At 45.8% G+C, this 26,871-nt stretch overlaps 1 protein-coding gene across 1 annotated transcript in view; it reads left to right on the top strand.

Annotated features, from left to right (window-relative positions):
• The first annotated feature begins 931 nt into the window (after positions 1–931).
• Positions 932–26,871, top strand: part of LOC119179450 (17-beta-hydroxysteroid dehydrogenase type 6-like) — a 51,522-nt gene continuing 25,582 nt past the window's right edge. Inside the window, exon 1 of the mRNA XM_075869685.1 lies at positions 932–1,569. Within this exon, the coding sequence (XP_075725800.1) occupies positions 1,368–1,569 (202 nt within the window). The 5' untranslated portion in view covers positions 932–1,367. The remainder of the gene's footprint in view (positions 1,570–26,871) is intronic.

Below are 26,871 nucleotides of genomic sequence, written 5' to 3'. Positions count from 1 at the left end.
GTTTGCTAAGAAATGCTTCACATTTAAAAAAAAAAGGTCAATGCGGGCAGTGCCAATGCTGTGGTTGCATTAGACGACAGATGTTATCACTGGCCTGGCACCTAACCTCAAGCAGTTTCGATTGCCTTCATGTTCAAGAGGGGTCAAGTTAGGACATTCCGCGGCACTCAAAGAAATTGTTCCATTTCCCCAAGTCTAGAAAGTTTGAGAACACCTGGCCTAAGAGTTTCCGAAATCGCATCCTCACCTTCTCTTATCTGTCGAGAGGATGTGAATGGAACGTGAATACGAATCCACTTAAGTCTTTGTCGCTTCGCTGACAAGTTGGACGCACTGCACTCGCGTCTTCGTGATAGGATTTTATCGAAAATGTGCAAAAACGGAACAATCAAGGGTGCACTGTCTGCGCGTATTAAGCACTACGCCCCGTCTCGATAACACAGTCGATACATCGACTCATTCATCTCACATTCTTCGCGGTTGTTGATATATCATTCATTTTCACTATTTCAATTCTTTTCGCAGCTTTGACCTGAGCGAATCTTTATAAATGGCCCGAATGCGGCGTTGTTTGGGCGTCACCACTGTCGATGACCTTGCTCGCTGAGCAAGAATTTGCGCGAGGCTTCACGCTTCTCTCTCCACCGGTGAACAACGTTAGGTTAAGCAACACAGCTCGGTCGCACCTGCGTCGCATCACGCACGGCACTCACCCACTATTTATTTACTATTTTCTCAACCAGCCTTTTCTGCTTCACATAACGAATGCGCCTTGAGACCTGGGCATTTCAGCGGCATCCACTGGCGAGGGCTCCTCTCTCTCAATCATTCGCGGCGCAGACGGAATGTGACGCCGTGTCGAGCAGCCTGGACTGTCTGGACATTCATCCTTTCTCGTGCACGGCTACGCTTTCCCTTTCCCTTTCGTTTCTCTCTCCTTCCGTAAGGCGCATGGCGCGCCGCTGAGCGTTACGGCCGCCGAACCAGACAGAGTTCAGATTACCCGGCCGCGGCAGCGCGTGATAGCTCTCGTCTTTTCTGACCTAGCCAGTCGGCACGCCGAGGAGGAAGGCGAACCACGAACGGCCCCTGCATCGGCGGCCAGGAACGGAACCCCCCTCTTCCATTCTTTTTCCTTCCGGGTGGAGCGACCGGTTGGTCCCTCGAGCGACCAACTGCAATAGCCTACGAGAGAGTTGCGAAAGGGGGGCCTAGCACAACGGCAAAAGACGCACCACCGCCTGTGCACACCAAGTGGGGGTCAGACGTGCAAGATCCACGGGGCGTCGGACGAGTCACAGAGGCGAGCGTCCACTTGACAGCAGCAACAGGTGTATTCGGTGCGAGCACAGCTCAACGTCACCACGATGTTGGCCATGCTGTATCCGTCAGTGTGCTTGTCACTAGTGCTGGGATCCTGGCTGATTGCGCCGGGCCTCTGGACGCTGGCCCAGACGCTCGGTGCTCTGTGGTTGGTGTCCCTGGTTGGACGCTGGATCACCGCCGAAATCCACGCCTTCATCGGAGGAAAACCCGTCGATCCCAAAGGAAAGGCCGTCCTCATAACAGGTAGGCGCGCGGGATTGGCGCCGAGTTTCGCTTCAGTCCGTCGTCATTTTCGTTGAACATCCTGGAGACGACCAACCGCGGTTCCTGAATGGCTCGCACGATGCCAATGCTGATGAAATGAAATCATTGTGTTGTCGATAATTTCTTGGGTAAAGCAGAGTGACAGACATGCATGAAACTGTGGTCATGTAAGCGTCGACGTAGCCTGAAGTAGGCGATCATTCCACTTTGTAAACGGTTGCGACGCTTGAACTTGAGCTAGTTTCGAGCGAGATTTTCATCATTGCCGAGCGGAATTGTGTTATGTTAAGGTTGTCTCGATGCCTGCGGCGTTAGCTTAGTTCCGATCGCATTGCGAGCTGGCATCGAATCTGTGGATTGAAAGCCAGGCTTGTTGACGTGATTTCGATTATGAGGAAATGCGGGAGCCCAGTTGGTCAAAGCTGATCGCCAGCTGCGGCACGCATCAGTATATAATTGAACATTAGTAAACTTCAATCGCGAAAACTCTATCCGCAAGAGCGTGATTCGGTTGAGCACTCCGTATTTGTTTCTTTTGATGACCTAGTTCCCGTCCAGTGTTGAAGCCGCTCATCGCTCCAGGCATACACCACTGGTTTAAAAAAAAAAAAAAACAGTAGCAAGTACGATGCCAGTACAATGTAAATGTGTTACATTGTAAGTACTGCTACAGACAATAGAAAAAACATGACGTTAATTGCAGTCAGGAAATTGTGTTAATTATTCATTGCAGAACTTCTTCCATTGTGAACTTGACAGAAACGACCCCGGATAAGTATCATGACCAGATCCAATGCGTACGACCTATTCAATTACATGGCAAAAATGAATAGATTGCTTAATCCTATCATTTTCAAACTGCGAAACAAGAAATATACGTTTAACATTCTATATATCATCTACTTTCTACAGCCTTCTTTCTCCCTCTTGATTAGATATAAACTCTTTCATAGCATATAATTCGTATCTCCCACTTTTGCTCCGTTGAACATGTCTTGAGTACGTCGGAATATGATAAGTGGCAATCACCAATAATTTATAATACATCCTCTTTAAGGAATAAGACAAGAAACCCTCAAATTATGAACATCAGGCTGTTGACAAAGCCTACACGCGCTCACGTTCTGGCGAAGCGGCACGAAGAGATATCGACGCAGCTTAGTGGAAAACAAGGCGCGGCGAAACTCGGATGGAAGCGAGTAAGCGTCACGTGCAAAGGCTTAAGCGCTAGAAGAAGACGCCTTCGGTTATCGCTGTTTCTCGGCGACACTGGCTTAGCTTGTGTTTCGGTATGGCAGGCCGTGTCTCGAGTACAAGATGATAACGGGAATATGTGCTACTGGGTTCTGTTCACTAAATCTTGTAAGATATGATATGGTAGCCAACATCGGAAACGACTATTTGTCACACTTAAGCGCCGGTGTTTTCCGGTCGCTCTGTATTGCCCTTATTTCCCGCGTGAGCCGTCATATCTGGGGCTCTGTGTTTTCAGACAAATCCGGTAAAAAAATCCGGCAGTTAAAGAAACATTCGCCAGTTACACTTTTGACAGAACGAATTTATATGATGAACTCCGATTTTAAAAGGGCATTTTCGACGTTTCAAGGGGTTTTTCAAAGCTGAGAATCATCGATTCAAAGGAACGCAGTTCATTAGCGGCTGCAACCTCGCAAAGTATTGCTTGCGTAACAAGCTTTAAGGCTGTAATAGGAACAAACGTAGGCGTCTTGTATTCAAGTGCTTATGTGATCAAACCTTCTAGACATCCTAAATGCACTCAGTGCGGTGGCATGTTATCGTGTTCAGATTTCATTTCATGTAAATTTGAGATTTCGGAATGTTGAAAATAATAATATAATTATAAATGCTTTATTTATCGTCCGTAAGACGAAGCAAGCTGGTGCAAAATGCTGGGAATCAGCTTTACTGGTTACTGCATTCCCGCGTCCTTGCAAAAAAAAAGTGCAATTAAGTGACTTTACAGCTTGGCAAATCAACACATGTGTACCAGAGTGAATTAGAACAGAAAGAGAGAATAAAAGAAAAGAGAGAGAAACAGCATTATCGGTAACAATGCAAGGCACATTTATTGGAAATAAAGCTTATAATGCACTATTAAACAGTGAATTTCAGAGAATTGAGTATTTACAGGAAACAAACACTGATAAACGCTGAACTTCCTCCGTAAATATACACACTGCGAAAAAAACTCTCAGAAGTTCACGAAAAGTAAACTTCGAAAACAGGGCGCTTTTTGTTATAACCCATGATAGCTATCCGGCCAGTACATTTAGTGCCTCTTGTGAGCCGCTACCACTCGAATAGTTGTTTGCGTGTAGATTGAAAATCCAATGAAGTGGTACACGCGTGAGAAAACGTATACGCAACTGCAGCCCGCACAGGTACTATCAGTGTCAAATGAAACGCGAACAGCGGCAAGCCTTCGCGATAGTATAGTGCATGCCGTCCACTTATCACTACGAACAGGCAGGCATATATGCGCAAAGCTGCCGAACAGAATGCGTGCGTCTGTCAATGGTGATAACCGGACGGCGCGCACAACATTATCGCAAAGGCTTGACGCTGAATAGTCCGTCACACTGAAACAGTGGCTATAAGGTGCTCGGCTGCTCACCGAAAGGACGTGAGTCGATCTCGAGGGACGCGACACGGTAGAGACCTTTGTACTGTCCGATGTCATGCACGCTTAAGAACACCACATGCTCCAAGTTTCCGGGGCCTTTACGGTCATTCTCATAATCGTACCGTGGTTTTGGGACGTAAAACTACAGATATGATTATGGTGTCCGTCTACCTTTGCCTTCTGCAGCACACAGTGGTGAGCCGTCTGCTGTCGAGAGCATTCCCCCAGCGGATTCCGTGAGAGTAATGCTGTCGTCATGAATTCCGTCAAGGTAATACTCTCGACAGCAGGCGGCTCGTGACTGGATAGACGGTGTAGACAGCGATCGCGGTGCCGTGGGACTTTTTCTCACCAGTGCTCATTGAATCAGTTTTCACGGGCGAATGAAGTCTACTGCAATTGATTCCGCCATCATTTTCGGTGTTTTTAAGTCCGGAGCATTTCATAGTCGCACGTGGTAGCAAACTCTGGCGTGCGCCGTCAACACTCCCACTGCTCAGGCTCGCGTCTCGTGCCAACTGTCTCCCCCCCCCCCCTTTTTCCTCACCAGCCCGACGCAGGAAACGTCTGCTAATACATAGCGACTGCTCGCGCTGCACAACCATTCATTGGCCACTCCATTTTGTCCCGAAAGATTAAGCTGGCTCTGGCAGACGCTGGCACGATCAACGAAGTCGTGGCGAGCTAGCTCGGAAAGTTCAGAGCAGCGTCTCCACGTTTATATATTTATTTGTTTGTTTATATATTCATTTATTTATGGATTTGTCTATTTATTCATTCTTTTTTGCGGGCGTTCTTTCACTTTTACCTGATTTGGAAAGGTAAATTTAAAAGAATAGCGCAACTGCTGAACATTTGCTAATATCTGTTTCGTAAAAAAACAGTTCCAAGCCACACGAACACACACGGAGCCAAAAGCAGGCCAGAAGCACGAATATTAGACAAATGTGTGTACTACCCATCATTTACATGCTCGCTGAAGTGCCGTGCGTTGCAGCTCTCATAGACACTAGCGCCAGAGTTCCCACTAGTGTATATTAGGAAACTCTATGGCCACAATAGACCCTTTTGCTATTAACAAACGCAGGCCCTTCATGACATTTAGTTTCGTCTACCGATGTGCCGTGATAGCATCGGTGGACAACAAAGAGCTTTAAAAATTAGCTCGCCGATATTCTACAGTTTCCTTCTCTTATTTGGAAATATATTGAAATGATTGTTCTTTCGAGCTACGTAAAAATTATAAGACATTTTCTGTTACTTTACGCACGTTCCTTTTGTGTGAAAAATCACACCATATTCATGGAGTACATTATGATGAGTGGGGCGAAGCATCCGTCAGTCCGTCTTTGCTTCCATCCGTTCTTACGTCAGTCTGTGTGACCGTTCATCCATCTGTGCATCCGTCCGTGCGTCTATCTGTGCGTCCATTCATCCGTCCATCCATCCGTGCATCCGTCCATGCGTCCGTTTATTCATGCGCCCGTCTGTGCGCCCGTTTATCCGTCCTTGCGACCGTGCAAGCATATGTCTGTGTGTCCGTCTGTGCCTCTGTTCATTCGTCCGTTCATCTAGTGAAAACTTCAACTACCGCAATCTCGCATCTTTTCAGAATATATTCATCATATAGAAGTACCGTCAATCACCGGGCATTCCAAAGACTAAACGAGTGGTGGCAAAGCCGGACTAGAGGAGCGGCACGCACGCACTCCCTTACGGCCTGCGCTTCGTGTCTAGTTCCCACCTTTCACCGCCGCTAGTTCATGGCACTGCGACCCAACCCTCGCTAAACCTTGCGAAAACCATGGAGGTTACACCCAGCGAGTTTAATGCGGCAACCTTTTCGGTCAGATAGTGCTCAAAGTGCGTCCTTCTGTTACAGTTTTTAAAGAGGATATAATCTTTCTTGGGCAACTTTGACGCAAAAATGTTGGTCTGTCTGTCTGGTTGTTTGTCTGTTCGTTCACCGTAATGATACCCGAAACGGCCAAAACCCAACCCCATCCGCAGCACCCAGCAATATTGCTCAAGTTTCATCGTTCATACGATCGCCAATTAATCCGCAATCACAACACGCCAATACTGTTCGGTGTGTCTCTTTATACTAGAGATCACATAGGGATAATTATTTCTAAGGACCATAGCATTTATCACGCTGCACTGACTATGAAAAAGAAATTGTTTCCAACGCTTTGCTAAGACGACACCGTCGTGCACCTACCCGCCGCTTTGCTGCTGTTCTGTTGTTGCTGTGTTGTTGGGTTGCTGCTGCGTTGCTGTTACTGTTCGTCTGTGGTTTTTTATGCGAATTTCCTCGTACTGTCGCCTCCGTGGTGGGTGACATGGCGACAGCAAGGACGGATGCTCCGCCCCCTCTCCCTCCAAGATCGGGGGTTGATCTGCAGGTGTCAAATAGGACTGGTGCGCTTGAGCTTCTAAACATGGCGTTGCCAAGGTCATCGAGCTGCTCTGACGGGGATGACATGGAATCTGACGATGGATATGTTGAGGCCGCCGATTGAAGAGGAAGCTTCGCAAGACTTCAAGCTGAGTGACCTCAACCACAATGCATCGTCCTCTCTGCAGATGTGCACGAATGCCTACGTCTCTATCACTGTTACTGGCAACCTGAATTCCCTGATTAGACAAGCTCTCACGGTGTATCTTGCAAGGATCTAGAGCTACAGGACAAATAAAAGACGTCCGCAATAATCCCAGAAAGAATATACTCACTGTTGACATTTCTAAACGAGCGAACCTCAACGCATTGTAGAGTATGACTCAGATGGTACATACCTGTGCGCTCCTTCATTATAAATGGAGGCTGCACCAATGCTTGTGCGATTCCTGATGTGGATAAGGATATTCATAACAGAGATCTGTTAACGCCGATAAACTCGACTGTTAATTTCACAGACATACACTGTTTTGGACGGTAAAAATGTGTGAAGATACTTTTTGAGGGGGACACATTACCATCGCATGTGAAAGTGGGCTGTGTGTGGCATTCCATCCACCCGTACGTACCTATAGGCGATTACAGTGTCGCAAATGGCGAAAACTTGGACACGTTTGCACTGTGTGCGTGAACAGGTTGACTTGTCCCCATTGCAGAGGAGATAATGAAGAGTCATCATGTGGGGTATCTGACCTGAAGTGCCCCAACTGCGATGGTCCGCATTAGTCGAGGTTAAAAGGTTGCCCTAAAATTCAGACTGAAATGACCGTACTTAGGAAGATGGTACCAGATTATTCTACGCACAGAGAAGCGTATTCTAAGGTGCACCAACGCCAGAGGCGCTCTCGTAACCACAAGAGGAGATCAGCATCGGCAACTGTACGAAAGGCTGTATTGCCTGATGATTCAGTAATAGATCCTCTAATATCTGAAGCGGTATCTCAACCTCGAGTCACATTTTCTTTGAAGAACGTAACGGACAATACCTCATGGCCTTCTCTGCCACCTCGAAGTGGTGAAGTGCACTGAAGTGCAAGGACCAGAAAACTGGCATGAACATCAGACTTCGTCATCGGATGTGCAAATAAAACAATGCTCTCCGCATTTGAATCGTGCCTTGTGAATGCTGCTTTTTGCTGTCAAGACGCTTGTTGCCAAGGCTGCAGTGCGAATTTTAGGGGGACTAGAATCGGTGCTTGGTGCTATCTAAAACTAATAAAAATCATGCGCCAGCCTCATCGTCATGACTGAGTGAAAGGATTAGTTATTCTGCTATATTTTAAGGGAATGCTCAAGGGCTGCGAGGTCACTTCACGGATTTTAAACAGAGAATGCTGAAATATCCATTCCCTGTTGCTGTGACGTGCGAGCCGAATATGGCTTCACCATTTAGACTGTCTGAATATGAACAATTCACTTCCCAGACAAATGGAAACCCTAGCAAAGATTTACTATTCGTGCGCTGTGACCTCACGTATTCCCATTACCAAATACCTATGCATAGCAGCAATCAGTACGTTTCGATCACGTTGAAGCTAAAAAGACGTACGGTATCGATCGTTGGTGGTTACATTTTACCGAGCGTGAGATTGGACGCTGGACACCTAAAACTTGTCATCGACTCCAGTCAAGGACCTCTCGTCATTGTAGGTGACTTCAATGCACACCACCATCTTCGGGGCAGCAGCGTCATAAGTACTCGGGGAAGACAACTTCTGGACTTCACAAGAAAAACGGTGTTTATATTCTTAACGACGGATCACAGACATATCTCTGTGGCTTAACGTAAAGCAGCTGTCTCGACTTAGCTATCACTTTTTGGTGCCTTTCAACATCCGCCGCCTCGTGCGCAGACGTTGAAACATACGGTAGTAATCTTCCTACTTACGTAGAACTACAATTGTATACCATCGTTGCAAGCATTCGAAGGTGACGCAGAGATTGGGAGACTTTTCAAGAAGAGCTAGAAAAGTCTTGTAGCTCCATAGTTTCTCCGACAGAAATTGAAGAAAGAATTGCCACAGCAGTACATGTGTTGTCACATCATCTAATTCCAGGAAGCTGGTTGATGTGGTATACGAAGAGCTGCGGGCAGTTCGTCGTCGAGCTGAACGCAAAGTCAGGCGAACGAAATCGATCATAAACCTGATGACCTCTCGTAATGTGCAAAAGAAAATTCAGACGTGCTTAGAAAAGCTTGGCCGACAAAACTGGAAGTCATTTTGCACCACACCGGACCCATGAAAACCACTGTCTAAGATATAGCACGTCGTACGAGCTCTACCATCTTCTCCTCAGCAACTTCATCCTTTCCGTGCATCGGCCATCGTAAGGACATGCAGCGAGAAACAGATCGCGAAAGAATTCTGCATGCACCTTTCTGGCTCTGCAACAACAAGACGTCCGTCTCGACCATCCTTTCACGCTTCAAGAGCTTCGTGCGGATATGTCCACTTCGCAACGTTCCAGTGCACCTGTTCCTGATGAAATCACTTATGCTACCCTGCGCTACCTTGGTCCTCGGGCAACCGACCTGCTATTGTCTTTTTACAACCTTTCTTGAGCATCTGGAACTGTCCCAGCACACTGGAAAACTAGCAAAATTGCGGCATAGCTGAAACCAGGCAAGTCTCCCTGTGATATTCTATCCTACAGACCTGTAGCGCTAGCTCGTTCTGTAGGAAAACTCGTGGAACGAATGGCTCTGATGCGCTCGGAATGGTTTATAGAGAATTGAAGAGTATATCCGGATGCCATGACTGCCTTCCGGAAGGGAAGGTCATCAATTGTCAGTGTGAATGATTTGGTAACAACCGTTGGACATCAGAAACGGCGCCGCCGATTAACGGCTGCAGTATTTCTTGATATCAAAGGTGCATTTTAAAATGCTCTGCATGACGTCATTCTAAATGATCTTGAAGACTATGGCATTGGTGGCCGCATGCATCAATGGATAGCCAGCTATCTTCGAGAACGAACTATATTCAAGGACACTGCCTACGCTGACACAAATAAGCATCCTGTCCATCGTGGCGTGCCTCAAGTTGCAGTCCTGAGCCCAACATTATTTAATATCATACTTGTTGGCCTCGTTAAGAAGCTCGTTAAGTTAGGAGGCAAAATCTCCATATCTGTGTACGCAAATGACATTTGCATTCGGACTACGCGTCTAACACGTTTGAAAGTACGAAATAAACTACGTGTGATATCGACAACGTCTGCATACCTCAATACCTGAGGACTGCAACTGTCATCGACGAGAAGTGAAACCCTACCACTCACGAGAAAGTCCTTGGCTTGCTACCCCATATTGATTGGGAACATAATACCTTCGGTAATTCATCAAAAGTTCCTCGAAGTTATCATCGATCGTGATTTGTCTTTGTCGAAGCATATCTCATCGCTAAAGAAAAACTAGACAGCTTTGTCCAGGTCATTCGCCATATGTCTGGAAAGTCATGGGGACCATTGAAATCAGCTTTACTGCAGCTACACCAGGCACGTTTTGTTGGATACCTTCGCTACAGCGCTCCTGTTCTCTCCAAGCAGGTTAAAAAAATTGCTGCAGTGGAAGCTCCCGCTATGCCTTGCCAGCAGAAGTGAAGTAATCTTTTGCCACTGCCAAGATGGCGGAAACATGCTTTTTTCTGATAGTGCCCACTTAGAGATGAAGTGGCTTCGATATGTAAGTGTTAATTCTACGTTAGTTCTATATTAAAAGACAGTTGTTCCCGACGAGATAACACACAAAAACGAGTATGGGTGACTGAATTTCCCAATCACTACTCCTCCAATCGGACGGTTACTAAGGAAAACTATTAACACTAAGACGCGCTTGGACCACTATGTCTACCGAAAAAGTTTCCACATTACACTCGTTGGGCGTGCGAGGGAAACGCTCCATTATTAATCGTTGAAAGGTGATACTTTATCATGCCCCTAATAAGATGGCCGCCGCAGCCGCCATCTTGCCACAAGCACGGCTTTACTCCTAGGCTATGATTTCTACTCCAGCGATTTTTTTTAATCCTCCTTTTTTTTCTCTTATGCTTGCACATCGGTTGTACGTACACTCGAGAGAGCTCAGGTGCGTGCCCTAAGAATTTGCCTAGGAGTACCTCGATGTACTTCTACGAGGGGCACCATTGCAGAAGCACGTGCTTGTCCAGCTCGTGTTTATCTTCAACACGAACTACTACGCTACATCTGAGGCAACTGACAAGGCATCGAGACCATACACTGGCAGATACTTCTAACACACGACCCAATGCTGCATACTCAGAAGCTGTTATGTCGCACCGAGATATGATGCCTTCAAATTATGCACCACATGTTATCTGCACAAGCGATACCACCCTGAACGATGCCTAAGCCGATTGTGCGACTTTCGATGCCAGGAAAACAAACTAGTAGAAAAATACCAATTGCTGGTCTTAACCATTTCACTTTGTCGTATATTGCCTATATGTAAGGATATACAGTGCACATTTTTGTGCATGGCCCTGTCACGCAGACCTCCTCAGCAGCAGCTTTCACTGTGCCTCAAATGGGAATCACTCAACGCTTCAATATAGCACACCGGACATCATCTGCGGCCGCTGAGCTTACCGGCGTCCGACAAGCTGTGTGCTACATTTTACAGCAGAGCCCAGCGAAATGAACATTATTTTGCGACTCCAAGCCGGCACTTCAGCTAATTAGAAACTGCATGAAACAAGACACTGCATACAGTCCTCTGGTGTTTGGTGTAATGAATATGTTGAATGAGGCTTTTCAATCTGGACATACGGTTGCGTTGCAGTAAATTCCTAGTCATTGTGGCATAGCTGGGAATGAACAAGCTGATGGTGACGCGAAAATGGTGCACACTAGTGGCGAGGCGATATGAATTCACTTTTCTCGATATAATATCAATGCCTTGCTGGCTAAAGGTATGATGGCATCTATGCAAGAACTACGGAATGATCCGAATTATCACCACGAGCTTATTGGTAGGCTATACTCTTGATGTGCTTTTCGCCTTGCGTTACGACTAAAGAGACACCAGGAAACGCTTCTACATAGACTGCGGCTGGGTGTTGAATATACATGCGACGATACTTATGCAAGATTGTACAATAGAAAAATTCTAACGGCAACTTGTGTAACACGCCAGACTATTAATCACATCTTGTGTGTGTGCCGTTTATACGCAGTTGAAAGACAATCTCTTAAGCGCCTCACAGATGACCAAGGCTGCTGACCCTTTCCGGAAGAGAAACTTTAGGGTGCTTGGGAAAGTGTGGATCACGCCCAATGCAGCCTAAAGCGCCTGCTCACATTTATAAGCAAGACAGGTTAGATTCCCGTCTTTAGAGCATCTGCTACTGTAGAGACTTTTGTGCGTGTCCTGCATCGAACGAGACATTGTGTGCCCCGCCGCGCTGGTCTAGTGGCTAAGATACTCTGCTGCTAACCCGCAGGTCGCGGGTTCGACTCCCGGCTGCGGCGGCTGCATTTCCAATGAAAGTGGAAATGTTGTAGGCCCGTGTGGTCAGATTAGGGTGCACGTTAAAGAACCCCAGGTGGTCGAAATTTCCGGAGCGCTCCACTACGGCGACTCTCATAATCGTATGGTGGATTTGGGACGTTAAACCACATATCAATCAATCAATCAACGAGACATTGTGTGCAGTGACTCAATGTGCTATATCACAATCACCCCACATCATACCCTCCTCTTTCTTTTTCTTTTCTCTTACCCCCGTGAAGAGTAGCAGGCTAGAAACCCACTTTCCAGGCCGACCTCGCCTCCTTCTTTTCTATAAACACCTTCTTCTTCTGTTCTTCTTACACCTTGTCGCCTCCGAGACAGGCGCGCACGCCGCGTGCTTGCTATATCAGAGGCCATCCTGCCAGATAGCGCTCATGTCTTACGTGCCTCGATGTGCTCGTTCGCTTCCACTGCACGCATCGAGGCACTCTAACGTAGCACCTCGAGAGTACCATTACCAATTTTCTCGCGCAGAACATCAAATACCCGTTTTGTTCACCTTCTCCAGACGCAAGACTATCGGCTACCGACAATTGCAGTGATACATGCAGGTACGGGGTCAATTGTTTTTATTAAGCATCAAAGTCAAGGCAAATTTTATTGGAAAATAAGTCACCGATACTCGTCTCTGGAGGTTACTTCATCAGAAACAACTATCTTTTATTTATGATTGATGTGCGCGTGTGCCGCTCCTCTAGTCCGGCCGTGGAGGTGGCTACGTACTACTACCACTACTACTACTACTACTACTACTACTACTACTACTACTACTACTACTACTACTACTACTACTACTACTACTACATGCATACATAACGGACACATGACACACGGCTTAAGACCGTTCCAAATGACACAAAATGTAGTAATTTTCAGGCTGCGAATTCGCTCGCAGCGAAAAAAAAAAAGGACAGTTTGCTCCCGCCGCAGCAGTCTTCGGCGAACTTCCAACATGTTGGCAATTTTCGCTTTGATCGCAACGGCGGGAGCGATTTTTGGTCGGTACCCGTCGAAATAGGGCTGATCCGGCCAAGCCTCCAAAAGAGTCGACGTGTTTGTTTTGGTAATGGCCGATGCTGTGCATTTTAAAATGAATTCAGACTGGGAGGTGTTCTTAAATGACGAAAGAAGCGGGCCCTTCGTTACCGTTCACGGTAACTTCATGATGTCGTAATGCACATATTATTACATTACATTTGTGTCTGTCACAATGAGTGGTGGCAAGAACTCGCCGCTCCAGTCGCAGAGCGAAAATCGCGGACCATTCGCGGTCCATGTGAAACGAAACCGCCTTTAGCGACGGTTGCGAACAGAGCGATTGGAGCGAACGTAACGATTTTTTTTCGCTGCAATCGCAGCTTGTGAAAGAGCCTTTAAGGAGCTCCGCTCCTCGAATGAAAAAGAGACTTTTTTTACGCTTGAAAAGAACTTGAAAACGTGCTTTCGGTTTCGACGTTAGAAGCTGTTAAATAAGGGGACCGGATGTTTTTGGGTTGCAACGCTTGCAATATTGAAACCGTCTATACCTTGCCAGCAAAGGCGAAACAATATTTTGCCCGCCCATGACCTCGGAAACGTGCTCTTTTCTGGGGTAGTTCACTTAAAGATCAAATGACCTTGATCTGTTGTGTTAACGCTATGTTAATTATAAAGTGAACGAGAGTTGTTTCTGTCTAAATGACACATAGAGACGAGTATCCATGGCTTAATCTCAGATAACATTTGCCTAGAATTCAAGTCTTTTTATTAAGGAAAATTACTAACAGAATGACGTCCTTTGATCACTATCTAACCAGAAAAGGGTATTATATTACACTTGTTAGGAATGCGAGAAAAGTTTTTTTTGTTTCTTTTTTTACCAGATAATACGCGATTTTTTCGAACTTTGTGCTTTTTGTGTGTCCCTTTCTCTTTGTTTTCTTCAAGGATCCACGATCTGTGAGAGTATAGCAGTGCTGTAAGTTACATCGTGTCTAAGTTCATTTGTTTGTACGGGCCACTGAAATAGCTTTGTTACACCGAAAGTTGTACTCACCTGAAGTGATGTTGATATAGTATGCGATGAATTACCCTATTTCAATCGTCATATGGTATCGTTCCTTTAACTATAGTCATAGTCGAATACACAGCGATAAATTGATGTCCAATGCTCATTTGTGAAATGTATACACTGTTTTTACTTCTTTTCTTTGTTTAGCTTGTTTATGTGCGCCTTACATGTACAATAGGACTAGCCTTTTTGAATCACCGAACGCCGAGAGCTTTTACTGCGCCTAGTACGATGGCAGCCGCTACATTTTGGTGCGTATGGCTTCACTCCAAGGCAATGGTTTCCACATCACCATTTTTTTAAAATTCTCTTTGCTCTGGTGTTGTTTTCATAACATGTCTTACCGATTGGACTTTAACGCACGCTCTTCAAGTTTGTATCTTGCCCCGCCGTGGTGGTCTTGTGGCTAAGGTACTCGGCTACTGACCTACAAGTTGCGGGATCGAATGCCGGCTGTGGCACTGCATTTCCGATGGAGGCGGAAATGTTGTAGGCCCGTGTGCTCAGATTTGGGTGTGCTCGTGTACTGGGTAGGCCCGTGTGTTCAGGTCGTCGAAATTTCCGGAGCCCTCCACTACGGCGTCTCTCATAATCATATGGTGGTTTTGGGACGTTGAACCCCACACATCAATCAAGTTTGTATCTGGGCGGTGCAGCAAAGTAATGAAATCATAATGTGGCCATGAAGAACGCCACAGTGAAGGGCTCAGAAGTTTCGGTGATTGCACAGAGATCGCACCCTACCCGGGCCTATCGCCTCCATTGAAATGCGACCACCGCGGCTGAAATCAAATCAGCGACTTTCGGGTCACAACGCTGTGAAATATGTCGCCGGGTGTTTGCACGACTTGCGAACCTCAATAGGTGTACGCAGAGGGCAATCATTACGTATGCCGCCGACTTGAATGGATGGTCATAAATGTGTGACGAAAATCTCGACACACTTTTCACTTCTGGGTAAATATTCACGTCGCTCTGTAAGGAGGGGAACGTGCTGCATACTTAATGTATATATATATATATATATATATATATATATATATATATATATATATATATATATATATAGCACTACAAAAAGTGGGCAGTGAAGACAAAAGGTTACGGCGACAAATAGATATCCAGGTAGTGTGTTTCGTATACCGTTATTCTAGCGCACACTCGTATTTATTTCCCAGCGTTTGTGCTTGTGTTCCCTTCCCACCATTCAGCACATGTTAATTAGTCGTTTACCTTGCTTATGTGTAACAATGCCGACCCTCGGAGGTCACTGCTACACAAAGCCCATTGTTGTCGTGCTCACCCCAATTGTGGTATTTCTATATCGCGTTTCTTTTAATCCTCTGCGTTCGTGCAAAACACGTGTACAGGACGCAGAAAATGGTGGAATCTTAAAGAAAAGCAGCAGGTAATGAAGGCACATTTTTCATATCTATATATATCCTAATTGTGACAACACATTTGAAAGCGTACATAGCGTACAATTAACATTCCCTATAACTCTCTGGAAAAATCGCCATCCTTCCTTCAATCCTTCATTCACAGAAGGGGTGTCGTTCCGGCACAGTGAATGGTTACAGGTACGCAAATGCTTGTTCGTCAGCTGTCCGCTGCTTAAGTGTTCCCGTTTTACGTGACACACCCTGGCGAAACAAACCACCATTCCACACTAACCGTCAGGGCTGCAAGCGGCACTGCCTAACACTCCCAGAGTTTGCGTGCACGCAAAATACCCGATAAGCGTAAAAGAGGACGACCACCGTTGTAGTCAGTTTTAAGAGGATCGAGCGCGTATTCTGAAGGTCGCAGCTTTGGTGCCGGCCGGCGGCAAGCTGTGTTTTCGCCCGCTTTAGTTTCTTCATGTCTATACCACAATTAGTATACAATACACCAAAGAACAGTACAGTTAACATTCGCCATACCATCCTCGGCTTCATTATCTACCGGTTTGCGCTACGATTGCGTCAAACAAACAAGCGAGACCTCGGAAAAGTTCGCTCCTTTATGCACGGAAGGGTTGGCTCGTATCACCGTATGTATGCACGTGTTACTTTCCCCATACAGAACACCGTACCTGACACGCGGCGGACAAAACTTCGTGCTCGAGTGCGTATGATAGCGCGGCTCGCTCGCACGCTTTCGCGACCTTGCTCGTCGCTCGTCGTGCATTTTGATACTCTCCGCGGCGCATCGGTCGTCCCTGAATGCTTCCACCGAGCGCACGAGGAAGAAAGAGACGCCTGGGAAGTAAGTAATGCGCGCTTGCGGCGCACTTTCTCCACATCTGCGTGACGGCTGCTGCTGCGGAGGAAAGCTACGGCTGGCTGGGAATCGCTGATGAGAATAAGACGGTGGTGACGATGCAACTGCAAGCGGCAACGCCGCTGCGATGTCTCGTGCTAGCCGGAAAAGTTTTACCCCGAAGGTGTTTCTTCAAGCGGCGTGTGTCGTCGTCGTCGAGCCGCGCAGCTGATGCGGTAGCTCGGTGGTTATTATTAAAGCCCTGCTGCCCAAGTTGAGCTGCGTGTAAGATCCACTGTTTTGCTCCAGCGACAACAGTGTAAACATTTTTTGATTATAATAAATATAGCGACTCAAATAGGACGGAAACTGAAAAAATTCCTGTAAATATTTTGTACAGCGAAAGTATGTGCAACAACGAACAAAAACACATATTTACTATTCAACGTTATCTCCAGGGCCCATCGGTTGAATACAGGTTTGTCCTAACAAGACCACTGCTACTTGTTGTTTTTTTCCAACGTACGAGGAAGAGAAAGAGAGCGATGGTATGAAGAAAGACAAGGAGGTTAACCATAAAACGCATGAGATCTGTTAGAAAAGTATCCGACCTTTGGTGGAAGAAAAATTGCCCGCAGCTTCCCTCGGGGGAACACTGAGGAGGATGCGGAGCATATAATTGGTTAACGGGGTGTTAAAGTGCGACTTACTTGGGTTGATGGCTAAATTGGTTAACGTGGTTGTGAAATGGGGTGTTAAATTGCGACTTACTTGGGTCGATGGCTAAATTGGTTAACGTGGTTGTAGGAGGGGGTGTTAAATGAGTGAACACGTACACACGTATGCGAAAGGGCGGCGCTGGTCGAAGGGACGTCGATCATTGTGTTTGTGGATTCGTTGGAATTCATTTCACCGCGACCTTGGACGTCGACGCGCCGTACAAACCAACCGACGAGCGGCAACTGAGCGAGCGAGCGCCGACCTTGAGTATATATACAGCGCGACGGCGCATGCACTGTCAGCTGTCGAATGTTCGAGAAGGGGGAGAAGCGCAACGGCGCATGCGCGCGCGTCAGCTGCCGATGTTCTCGAAGCGCGACGGCGCATGCACGCGCGTCAGCTGCCGATGTTCTCGAAGCATGACGGCGCATGCGCGCTACATTATACAGCTAGCGAATGTTCGTGAAGAGGAGAAGCGCACGCGGTGTGTAGAGGAGGAAGGGTGCACAGATGGTGGAGGAGTGAAGTGCGCGCGGTGTGTAGAGGAGGAAGGGATGCACAGATGGTGGAAGAAGGAGGAGGAAGCTTGCGGACGGCGCCGCACTACAAGCCTCGAGTATTAGATGCTCCGCATCTAAAAAAAAAATGACATAATAAGTGGAACGCTGGAAACATAATTCCCCTCAAAGTAGTCCCCTTGGGACTCGCACACTTCTCCCAACAGTGCTGCTCTTTTCGGAAGCATTCTGAGAAGGCCTCTTTCGGAATGAAGTTTAGCTCAGCTGTCGTCGCAGCCACAATCATCTCTCTTGCCTGAAATCACTCTCCTTTCAAAGTCCTCTTGAGTTTGGGAAACAGCCAGAAGTCAAGGACCACATCAGGAGAGCAAAGAGCCTGTGGAACTACAGGAGTCTTACTTTCCGCCAAAAAAGTCTGAACCAAGTGTGAGGAATGTGCAGGAACAATTTTGTGATGAATGCGCCAGTTTCATGTTGACAACTCAGGTTTATTGAACGAGCAGCATCACATAGGCGGCGGAGGACATCCTTGTAGTTCGTTTTAGTGATTGACTCTGTGGTGCATACTCGTGGTTTACCACACCGCGGGAGCCAAACGAAGCAATCAGCATCACTTTGACGTTGCTACGCACTCGGGGGGTATTTTTGGGTCTTGGTGACATGGAATGCTTCAACTGTGACAGCTGGGATTTGGTTTCTGGGCCGTACCCGTACACCCAAGACTCGTCACCAGTGATAATGGGGTTCATGAAATCAGGGTTACTGCTTGTAAAATTCAGCATGTACTGTGAGATTTCAACACGATGTTGCTTTTGCTCCGCCGTGAGCAGTCCAGGTGCGAATTTCGCGGCAACCCTCTTTATGGCCAGATCTTTGGCCATAATGGAAGGTGCAAATAAGGTACTGATGCCGGCCTCTTCCGCAATTTCCTGGATGGTCACGCGGTCGACCCGCATCTCCACGGCGTTCACTTCGGCAATGTCCTGGCCATTTCAGCATGTTGATGGCTGACCGGAGCGCGGCTCGCTTTCCACCGATGTGCGGCCGTCTTTAAACCGGTTGTACCACTCCCTAATCTGTGTGCGGCTCATCGCGTCGTCACCAAAAGCCGTCTTGATCTTCTTAATGGTTTACACTTGGCTGTCGCCCAGTTTCTGGAAACATTTATTGCAGTGGCGCTGTTCCAGTCGCTCTGTCATTTTTCTTGCAATGAAAAACCGACGAGAGCACTGCGCACTACGTCACTCCAACGCTGCTTCCTAGCAACCGAGGCTATTGGCAAGTGGGAAAAAATAGACCTCTAACAGGAAACGTCACAGCGTGACGTCACTGGCGCACATGCAAGGTGTGGTTGGCAAAACAGCCCCGCGGGTGGCTCAGCCCGGTACACTCATGCGGTGTTTCGGGCAAGTTTTTTCTTTTCATAGCCCGAAGTTCATGTTACAGTGGCGGCATTAGCAGAAGTATGTGTCACTGGCTGGCTGTTTGTCTTGAAGAAGTGAACACATGTGGGGGCCTGCTGTGCGAGGAACAGTGGCATCGTCTCCGAAAATGTGCAGTGTTGATTGTGGCGTGTAGTGTGCGTTTAAAGCCGTCGACAATATTGGTTCATCTTTACGGAAGGTGAAACTTGGAATATTGTGGGTGATGTGTGTAGTTTGAATAACGATGCGCATTGTTTGCGAAAACATTCGCACTCGTTGTAAGCTGGTGGCAGCCACCACTTGTCGATGGAACTTCATGATTCAACATTCAGTCAAGTTTAAAAGGCATGTGACGCGATTTTTTGTGAGTGGGTACAGTTTAGCATTTGCGTTGCGTCCTGAAAAAAAATTGCATGGTATCCGGACTGAAAGATACGACTACGCGTGAACTATAAGCATGTTGATTTGATTGATATGTGTGGTTTAACGTCCCAAAACTACGATATGATTGTGAGAGACGCCGTAGTGGAGGGCTCCGGAAATTTTGACTACCTAGGGTTCTTCAACGTGCATCCAAATCTGAGCACACGGGCCTACAACATTTCCGCCTCCATCGGGAATGCAGCCGCCGCAGCCGGGATTTAATCCCGTGACCTCCGGGTCAGCAGCCGATTACTTTAGCCATCAGACCACCGCGGTGGTGTCACTATAAGCATTTTTGCAATTGCCAAAGCTGGATATACGCTTCGTCCCGGCAAGTACGCAAGCCCAATAAAACCCAACTCGTATTATCAGAGACCTGATATGCATTAATGGAAACATTTGAAATTCTTGTTTCACATATACTTCATATCCATGCGGCTCGATATTTATGGGGTGACTATGCGCACAACTTGTTTGCGTGTCAGGTCGTAAAGGAGCAATGTAGGTATGCAAATACTTTGTAGGTGACAGCTGCAGCAATGTCACTGCGCAAAAGATTAAGTATATAATTAAGTTATCGAGTTTGATCGCGCACAAATTTTCAGTGGGCTATCAGGAACGTCGTTGACGCTTTCTCTTTTATTTTCACGAGGATTTGTTAACCTGAGCCTAACGCAGGGGAAGAAAAAGTGCTATCATTTTCTTTCTTTTTTACGTTCATTTTCGATCATAATATTGCGACGTGATTGAGAATCTTGTCCGTGACCTCTTGCACGGCAGACCTGTACCATGCTGATGCCAAAGCTGTGCCTAGTTTAAAGCTCCAGTGCACGGAAATTCAGTATGTTTACGTGCACACCATGCTAATAATTCTCAAAACATTCGTCACCGTCAACACGCAGAATGTTGACTTTAGGAGAGGAAAGGTCTTTTTTTTTGTAATGGCTGCCATGTAAGTAGAGCAAATCACCGCATGTTAACCTAAGAGAATCGTGTATTAAAGGCAGTGACCGTTCCTTTTAGTGGCTTTAGAAAAACAATTCGCCCAAAAATCTTTCGGAGGAATGCAGACAGACGCAGCCCTGCTATGCAGAAATATCCCGTCGCCGCAACTCTCTTGCCAACCAGCCCCTGCGCCGAGGGAGGGAATGGTGGGTGCGGTGCTCGCAGTGACGTCACACTGTTTGCAAACAAGGAGAGGTCTATTCGCGCATGCGCACGAAGGTTCAAGGTCGGTTGATGCAAGCGCGCTTGTTTGAAGTCCTTCAGGTGCTCGAAAAAAAAGGGTTGGATACTTTTTTAAACGATCACTTATGTCTGACTTCAACGCTCAACTGCAGTCACCGCCAAACACACTTAGCGATGGAGAAGCGTTCTTTTGGGGAACGGGATGATCACAGATTTAATTCCTTTGTAAAAAAAATCAAATGAGCCCCCAAAAAGCGATAAGTACCTGGAGAACTCTCCAAGTGAGTCGGCAAAAAAAAAGAACCGAAATTCACTCATTATACGCTAAATTGGCAAGTATGCCCTCGACCGATAAGTAAGCAGTTCGGGATCAAATTTTTCTGCCACTTTCTCCAGTTCTGCATGGACGTGAAATGCTTAGACGCCCATGTACTTGGCCATAGTTGCACGTTAAGCAATCGCATGCAGATTGTTTCAAATAATGCGGAAATCCCTACTACTACTTGCCTCGTGATTGAATTGTGATTTTACCATGGTCAAGTTTACGACTTGTGTATTACTTAAGCAAGATTATGGACAAGTTTGTGGGCTATAGTGTACTACCGGGGTTGAGCTAACTTACTCCTATTGTTACAAAACCAAGCCCATGCACTATGACTTTTATATAGAACCAGTATTGTTCGGAGCTGCATGAACCGCGTAAAGATATCTTCGAATTGTCCAAGCTGGCTAATAAAACTTAGTCTATTAACCCCTTCATTAGAGACTCAAGCAAAAATCTCTATACGAAAATAGTAGCACTTCCTTTGAATTATTGGTATATCTTATTTAGGCTAAGATAAGAATGAATCAGATAGACTGGGTGATTACCAAGGATTGTTTGATTAGAACATTTGATTTATTTAGAGTGGCTAACCCCATCGAAAATATTCAATAGAAAAGTTGTAACATTTTTTTCAGCATTTCTTTATTCATTATTTTATCTGGGCTATGATAACTGGTTCATTATATAGTAATTCCACTTTTTATGAAAGTGCGGGCAGTCAACAAACTATATTTGACGAAGGTTAGATGAAACGCTCCATACAATAGGAGAAATTATTAAATGGGTTAGTACTGCACTTACAGTTTGTATTTAGTCACTAAAGAGGCATGCATACTTATCCACTGTGGCCCGAAAATTACTCAGTCACGTTGTTTCAGCAAGAAATAGACGTGCCGATTTTAGCGTCCAGTCTGATCGTTTTTATTCAAAATTCAAAGGCAGTATACATTGGCCTCGACGAGTCAAGCGGAACTCGACGAGTCAAACATAACGAATTTGTTTTTTTTGTAAAAACCGTTGTGCATGTTACTGTGCATGAAAATATACTTTACACTCCTACTGATTTTCTCTCCGAAAATCGCCTGTGATATAGTGTTGGCACGATTATCGTTGTGCTATTTTTTTTCAAGAAGCGAGCACTAAAATATTCAGATATTGGGAAGTGGTTCTGATCTAGTAATTTGTATAGAATTATTGATTGAAGGCGACAAGTTTCAGCAACAATAAACAAACACTGTATTGGTGAAAAGCAAGTGTCAGCAATAACATTTAAATATTATGTTGCATTTGGAAGTGTGTAATGGAGGTTGGAGGTACAGTCACTCGACAGAACACTGGCAAACTGGCTCAGGAGATGAAAACCTTTATTAAGAGGTGACAAAACATGACAGCCTGAAATATAACTGACAAAATAAAGCTAGTGGAGCTTTCGAAGTTACTCAAAATACGTACGGTAGCCGACGCCAGAAGGTATAACATGGAGAGAATTGAGAAGGCCGCAAAAAGCGGCAGAAGACTAAAAGCTGCGAAGGAAAACTTGTGCATAGGGAAAAATCTAATGTGTGCACTAAGGAACAAGGAAGGCAATGTCATAATCAGTAGGCATAGGATAGTCGAGGTGGCAGAGGTGTTCTACAGAGACCTGTGCAGAAGCCAAAACAACCAGAATGATATTGTAAGAAACAATAATAGTCCAGAAGAATTCCAAATCCTACCAGTAATAACAGGGGGAGTAAGGAAAGACCTAGAAGGAATAAAAAGAAGCTGCCGCTGGCGAAGATAAGGTAGCAACAGACCTACTGAAAGATTAGAGAAATTGTGTTTGAAGAACTGGCCACGTTATATATGAAGTGGTTCTTGAAGGGAAGTGTACCAGAATCTTCAAAAAACACCAACATCATTTTAGTCCGTGAAAAGGAAGACGTCAAGGACTTGAAGAAATGCAGGCCGATCAGCTTACTGTCGTTCTCTAGAAACTATTTACAAAAAAATATTAGCCATTAGAATCAAGTTGACATTAGAGTTCAGTCAACCATAAATCCAAGCAGCATTTCGTACAGCCTGCTACATAATAAACCATACCCATACTCTCAATCATGTAATAGAGAAATGCCCGGAATACAACCAACCCCGATACATGGCTTTCATAGATTACAAGAAGGCGTGTGACTCAGTCGAGACATCTGCAGTGATGTTGTCACTACGAAATTAGGAATTAGGGCATCGACGAACGCTACATAAACATACTGGAAGAAATCTACAGAGGACCCACAGCCACCATAGTTCTCCATAAAGAAACCGAAAGAATCTCAACAAAGACGGGTGTAAGACAGGGAGACACGACCTCTCCAATGCTATTCACAGCCTGTTTAGAGGAGAATTTTAGGACCACAGATTCGGAGGAGTTGGGAAATGAAGTTAATGGAAAGTATCTTAGTAACCCGCGATTCACTGATCACATTGCCTTGATGAGTAACTCAGGAGACAAATTACAGCTCATGAATACTGAACTGGACACGGAAGGCAGAAAAGTAGGTCAGAAAATTATTAAGCACAAAATTAAAGTAATGTACAACACTGCCAGCAAAAGACAGGACTTCGCAATAGGTGGAGAGACGCTGAAAGTTGTTCAGGAATAAGTTTATTTAGGACATAGAGCTGCGGAGCTGAACATTGAAAGTCAAATAACTCGAAGAATAGGGATGGGGTGGATCACGTTCGGCAAGCATTAAATTCTCAAATATTGAATGGTAATATGCCACTAACCCTCAAGATAAAGGTATATACCAGCTGCATTTTGCCAGTACTTACCTACGAAAATGAAAATTGGAGGCTTTCAAAAAGGGATCAACCTAAATGGAGGATGACGCAACGAGCGATAGAAAGTGAAATGATTGGTGTAACTTTAAGAGACAAGAAGAGACCAAAGTGCGTCAGGGCACAAATCGGAGTTAAGGGTATCATAGTTGAAATCAAAAAGAAGAAATGGACATGAGGTGGGAACGTAGCATGCAGACAGGAAAGGCAAACGCACAAAGGGAAGAGAGAAATATCCTTATATATATATATATATATATATATATATATATATATATATATATATATATATATATATATATATATATATATATATATATATATATATATATATATAATAAGAATTTTTTTCGCGGGTCCAGTGCTTTGTATGCTTTGAAAAACGACGGAATAACTTGCGAAAGTGTTTATTACTTCCTACGTTTCGGCAGGAAGGCTTGCCTTAGTCAGTATTCCGGGACATCAGTATTCCCTGACGAAGGCAGGCCGTCCTGCCGAAACGTAGGAAGTAATAAACATTTTGGCACGTTCGTCCGTTGTTTCTGAAGCATATATATATATATCGAGAGAGAGAGAGAGAGGGAGGGAGAGAGAGAGAGAGAGAGAGAGAGAGAGAGAGAGAGAGAGAGAGAGAGAGAGAGAGAGAGAGCATTATGCTCGGGTTTATATGTAGAGCATAACGCTAGGGGGTTTGGCCTCGAAGTTTACTGACTAACGCGCATAACCTACCCCGGGGGACAGAAGAATCGTCTTAAAGAATTCATCGTTGCATCCAGTTGAGAGAATTGTGATTAAGGGTACGTACGCTTGTAATTTTAACATTCTAAAACTGTATGAGGTTGCGACATCAAAAAAAAAATTCGGCATATCCCGTGTACCTGGGAATCGATGTTATGCGAAACATGCGGAGGTAAGGTGACTGTGTAGCAATTTTGTTATTGAGTGACACGTCATGAATTGACACTAAATATATATACAAACGTTGCACGCACAGACATATTTTGAAGAGCTGCAGATGTTTATAAACCAGCTTGCAATTGCGCAACGATGCCAACAGGAACATGCAAATTAGCAACACCAGAAGCTGATATAAAGCGCTGATGCTGGCGAGGATGCTGGCCCTGGACACTACTACATAAATACTTCAGCGCATGGCAACTAACCACAAACGACGTTAACCCGACGTGACGGCTGTACTGAAGGAGTGGATATGTAATGTTTATAAAATTGCGTAGGCAGCACTTCAGCCACTATTTATGTTTCATAAAGGTCAAAATCTATTTGAAAAGTAGTTCCGAGACCTGGCGCAGCTCTGTGGCAAAATGCTTCATTGCCAGACAGAATGCTTGGGTTCAATTCCAGCTGAGACCCTGACATTTATTCTTTGCATTCGTCGGGTCGACGCTACAGATGTCAGGTAGTTCTTGACGCATGCGCGTTAAAACCGCGTGTTCTCGTCGGTCCTGGGTAGATACTAAGTGTGAATCACCTGTGGCACATACCCGCATACCAGCGGCACATACCCGCCCGTGGATATGTGCCAGTGTCTGGCGCGAAGTGTTTGACGACGTACGTGACGGTGTTGTGACAGTATTCATGTCTTGACCAGCGCGTCATATTCGTCAAACCATCTTACCCTCTCATGCCAATTTTGGTTCGCGCCACGTTAAGGGGGTGACCATGAGAGCACCCAAACGTAAGCGGCTAGATAGATAAATAAATAGATATGCTCAAAGTCGCCGAAGTTCGCTAAGAAGTGCTTCGCATTTCAAAATGTGAGAACACGCGCTTACACCTCCTTAGTCGGCAATGACCCGTGTTGCGTTTGGCAGGCCACCCTTTTGCCGCGACCTCCAAAACGGAAGAAAGGCAGCCGCCTTATTTTGTGCAGATGAGGAGCGGCGCCAAGACGCCCTGCTGTTTCCATGTGCTGGGCGCTGCATGGCTGAAATTACTCTACGGAGCACCGCTGTCCTTCGGGTTCACGCAGAGATGCGACACGTGGCGTCTTCGTGCCCCGGTGAATGCCACAATGCCGAGCTTCCGCCGATTGCGGACATCGGACCACCACGTTGTGCGTCTGTGACTGATGAGCCACCGTCGCTCAAATCAGTACCAGATGTCCAGGCATGGCCCCTCGGAGGCGCTTAAACCACGATCGCCGTTCGACAAAGCTTGGGTGGTCGGCGCGAGCGGCGAGATGACAAGCACGTTTCACCGCGCTCGCTGGAAGCAAGATTCGCCAGAGGACGCATCATCGCCGGCACCATTCACGTGTTTGGTTTGTGTATGTGTGTTTGTTGGGGGCGGGGCCAGCATAATGACACTCGTGTGTGCTGCGGGACATGTTAGTAGAGTGTGTCGTATGAACCTGTTTCCCGATCTAGGGATTTGGGGAGATGAGACTGTATTTAATCAGCTCTCATGGGCTGCCTAGTATGGTTCACGGAGCTTGTTCAAGAGACAGCCTTTTTAAATGTAGAGCTCTCAATGTAGAGCTTCGGGCCAGAGAGCCCGTGCCATGTAAATAATGTAAATGAACCCTCTCTACGAACTTCAACCTCCTCCTGCCTCGACATCTTGATCCCGGATCTCCGGTGCCGCAAACCCCAGTGGCAACACCCTGCACACCACACAGCTCGATGACTCACGGAACGAGCATCTGGATGACCCTGGTCGAGCTGAGAGGGAGATGGGCGATTTTAGGGAATGAATGAATGAAATAATGAATGTTCATTGAATGAATTTGTCATAATCTATTTACAGGTTTAAAAACACTTGTCAGACCTATAGGAAAAGGCTAGTTGAAGGTCTGATAAAAGAATACCTATAGGGATATCTAGAATAGCAGAGAAAAATAAAAAAAATAATATGGTAATATTTTGAATACACAAAAAATCAAGAATATTTCATCATATCAATAGTAAGTAATCATATCAA

This window comes from Rhipicephalus microplus, chromosome 7 (assembly GCF_043290135.1).
Source record: "Rhipicephalus microplus isolate Deutch F79 chromosome 7, USDA_Rmic, whole genome shotgun sequence".
In the NCBI taxonomy this organism is placed as follows: Eukaryota; Metazoa; Arthropoda; class Arachnida; order Ixodida; family Ixodidae; genus Rhipicephalus; species Rhipicephalus microplus.
The sequence above is the reverse complement of the archived record's forward strand: the minus strand, read 5'-3'. Positions and strand labels throughout refer to the sequence as shown.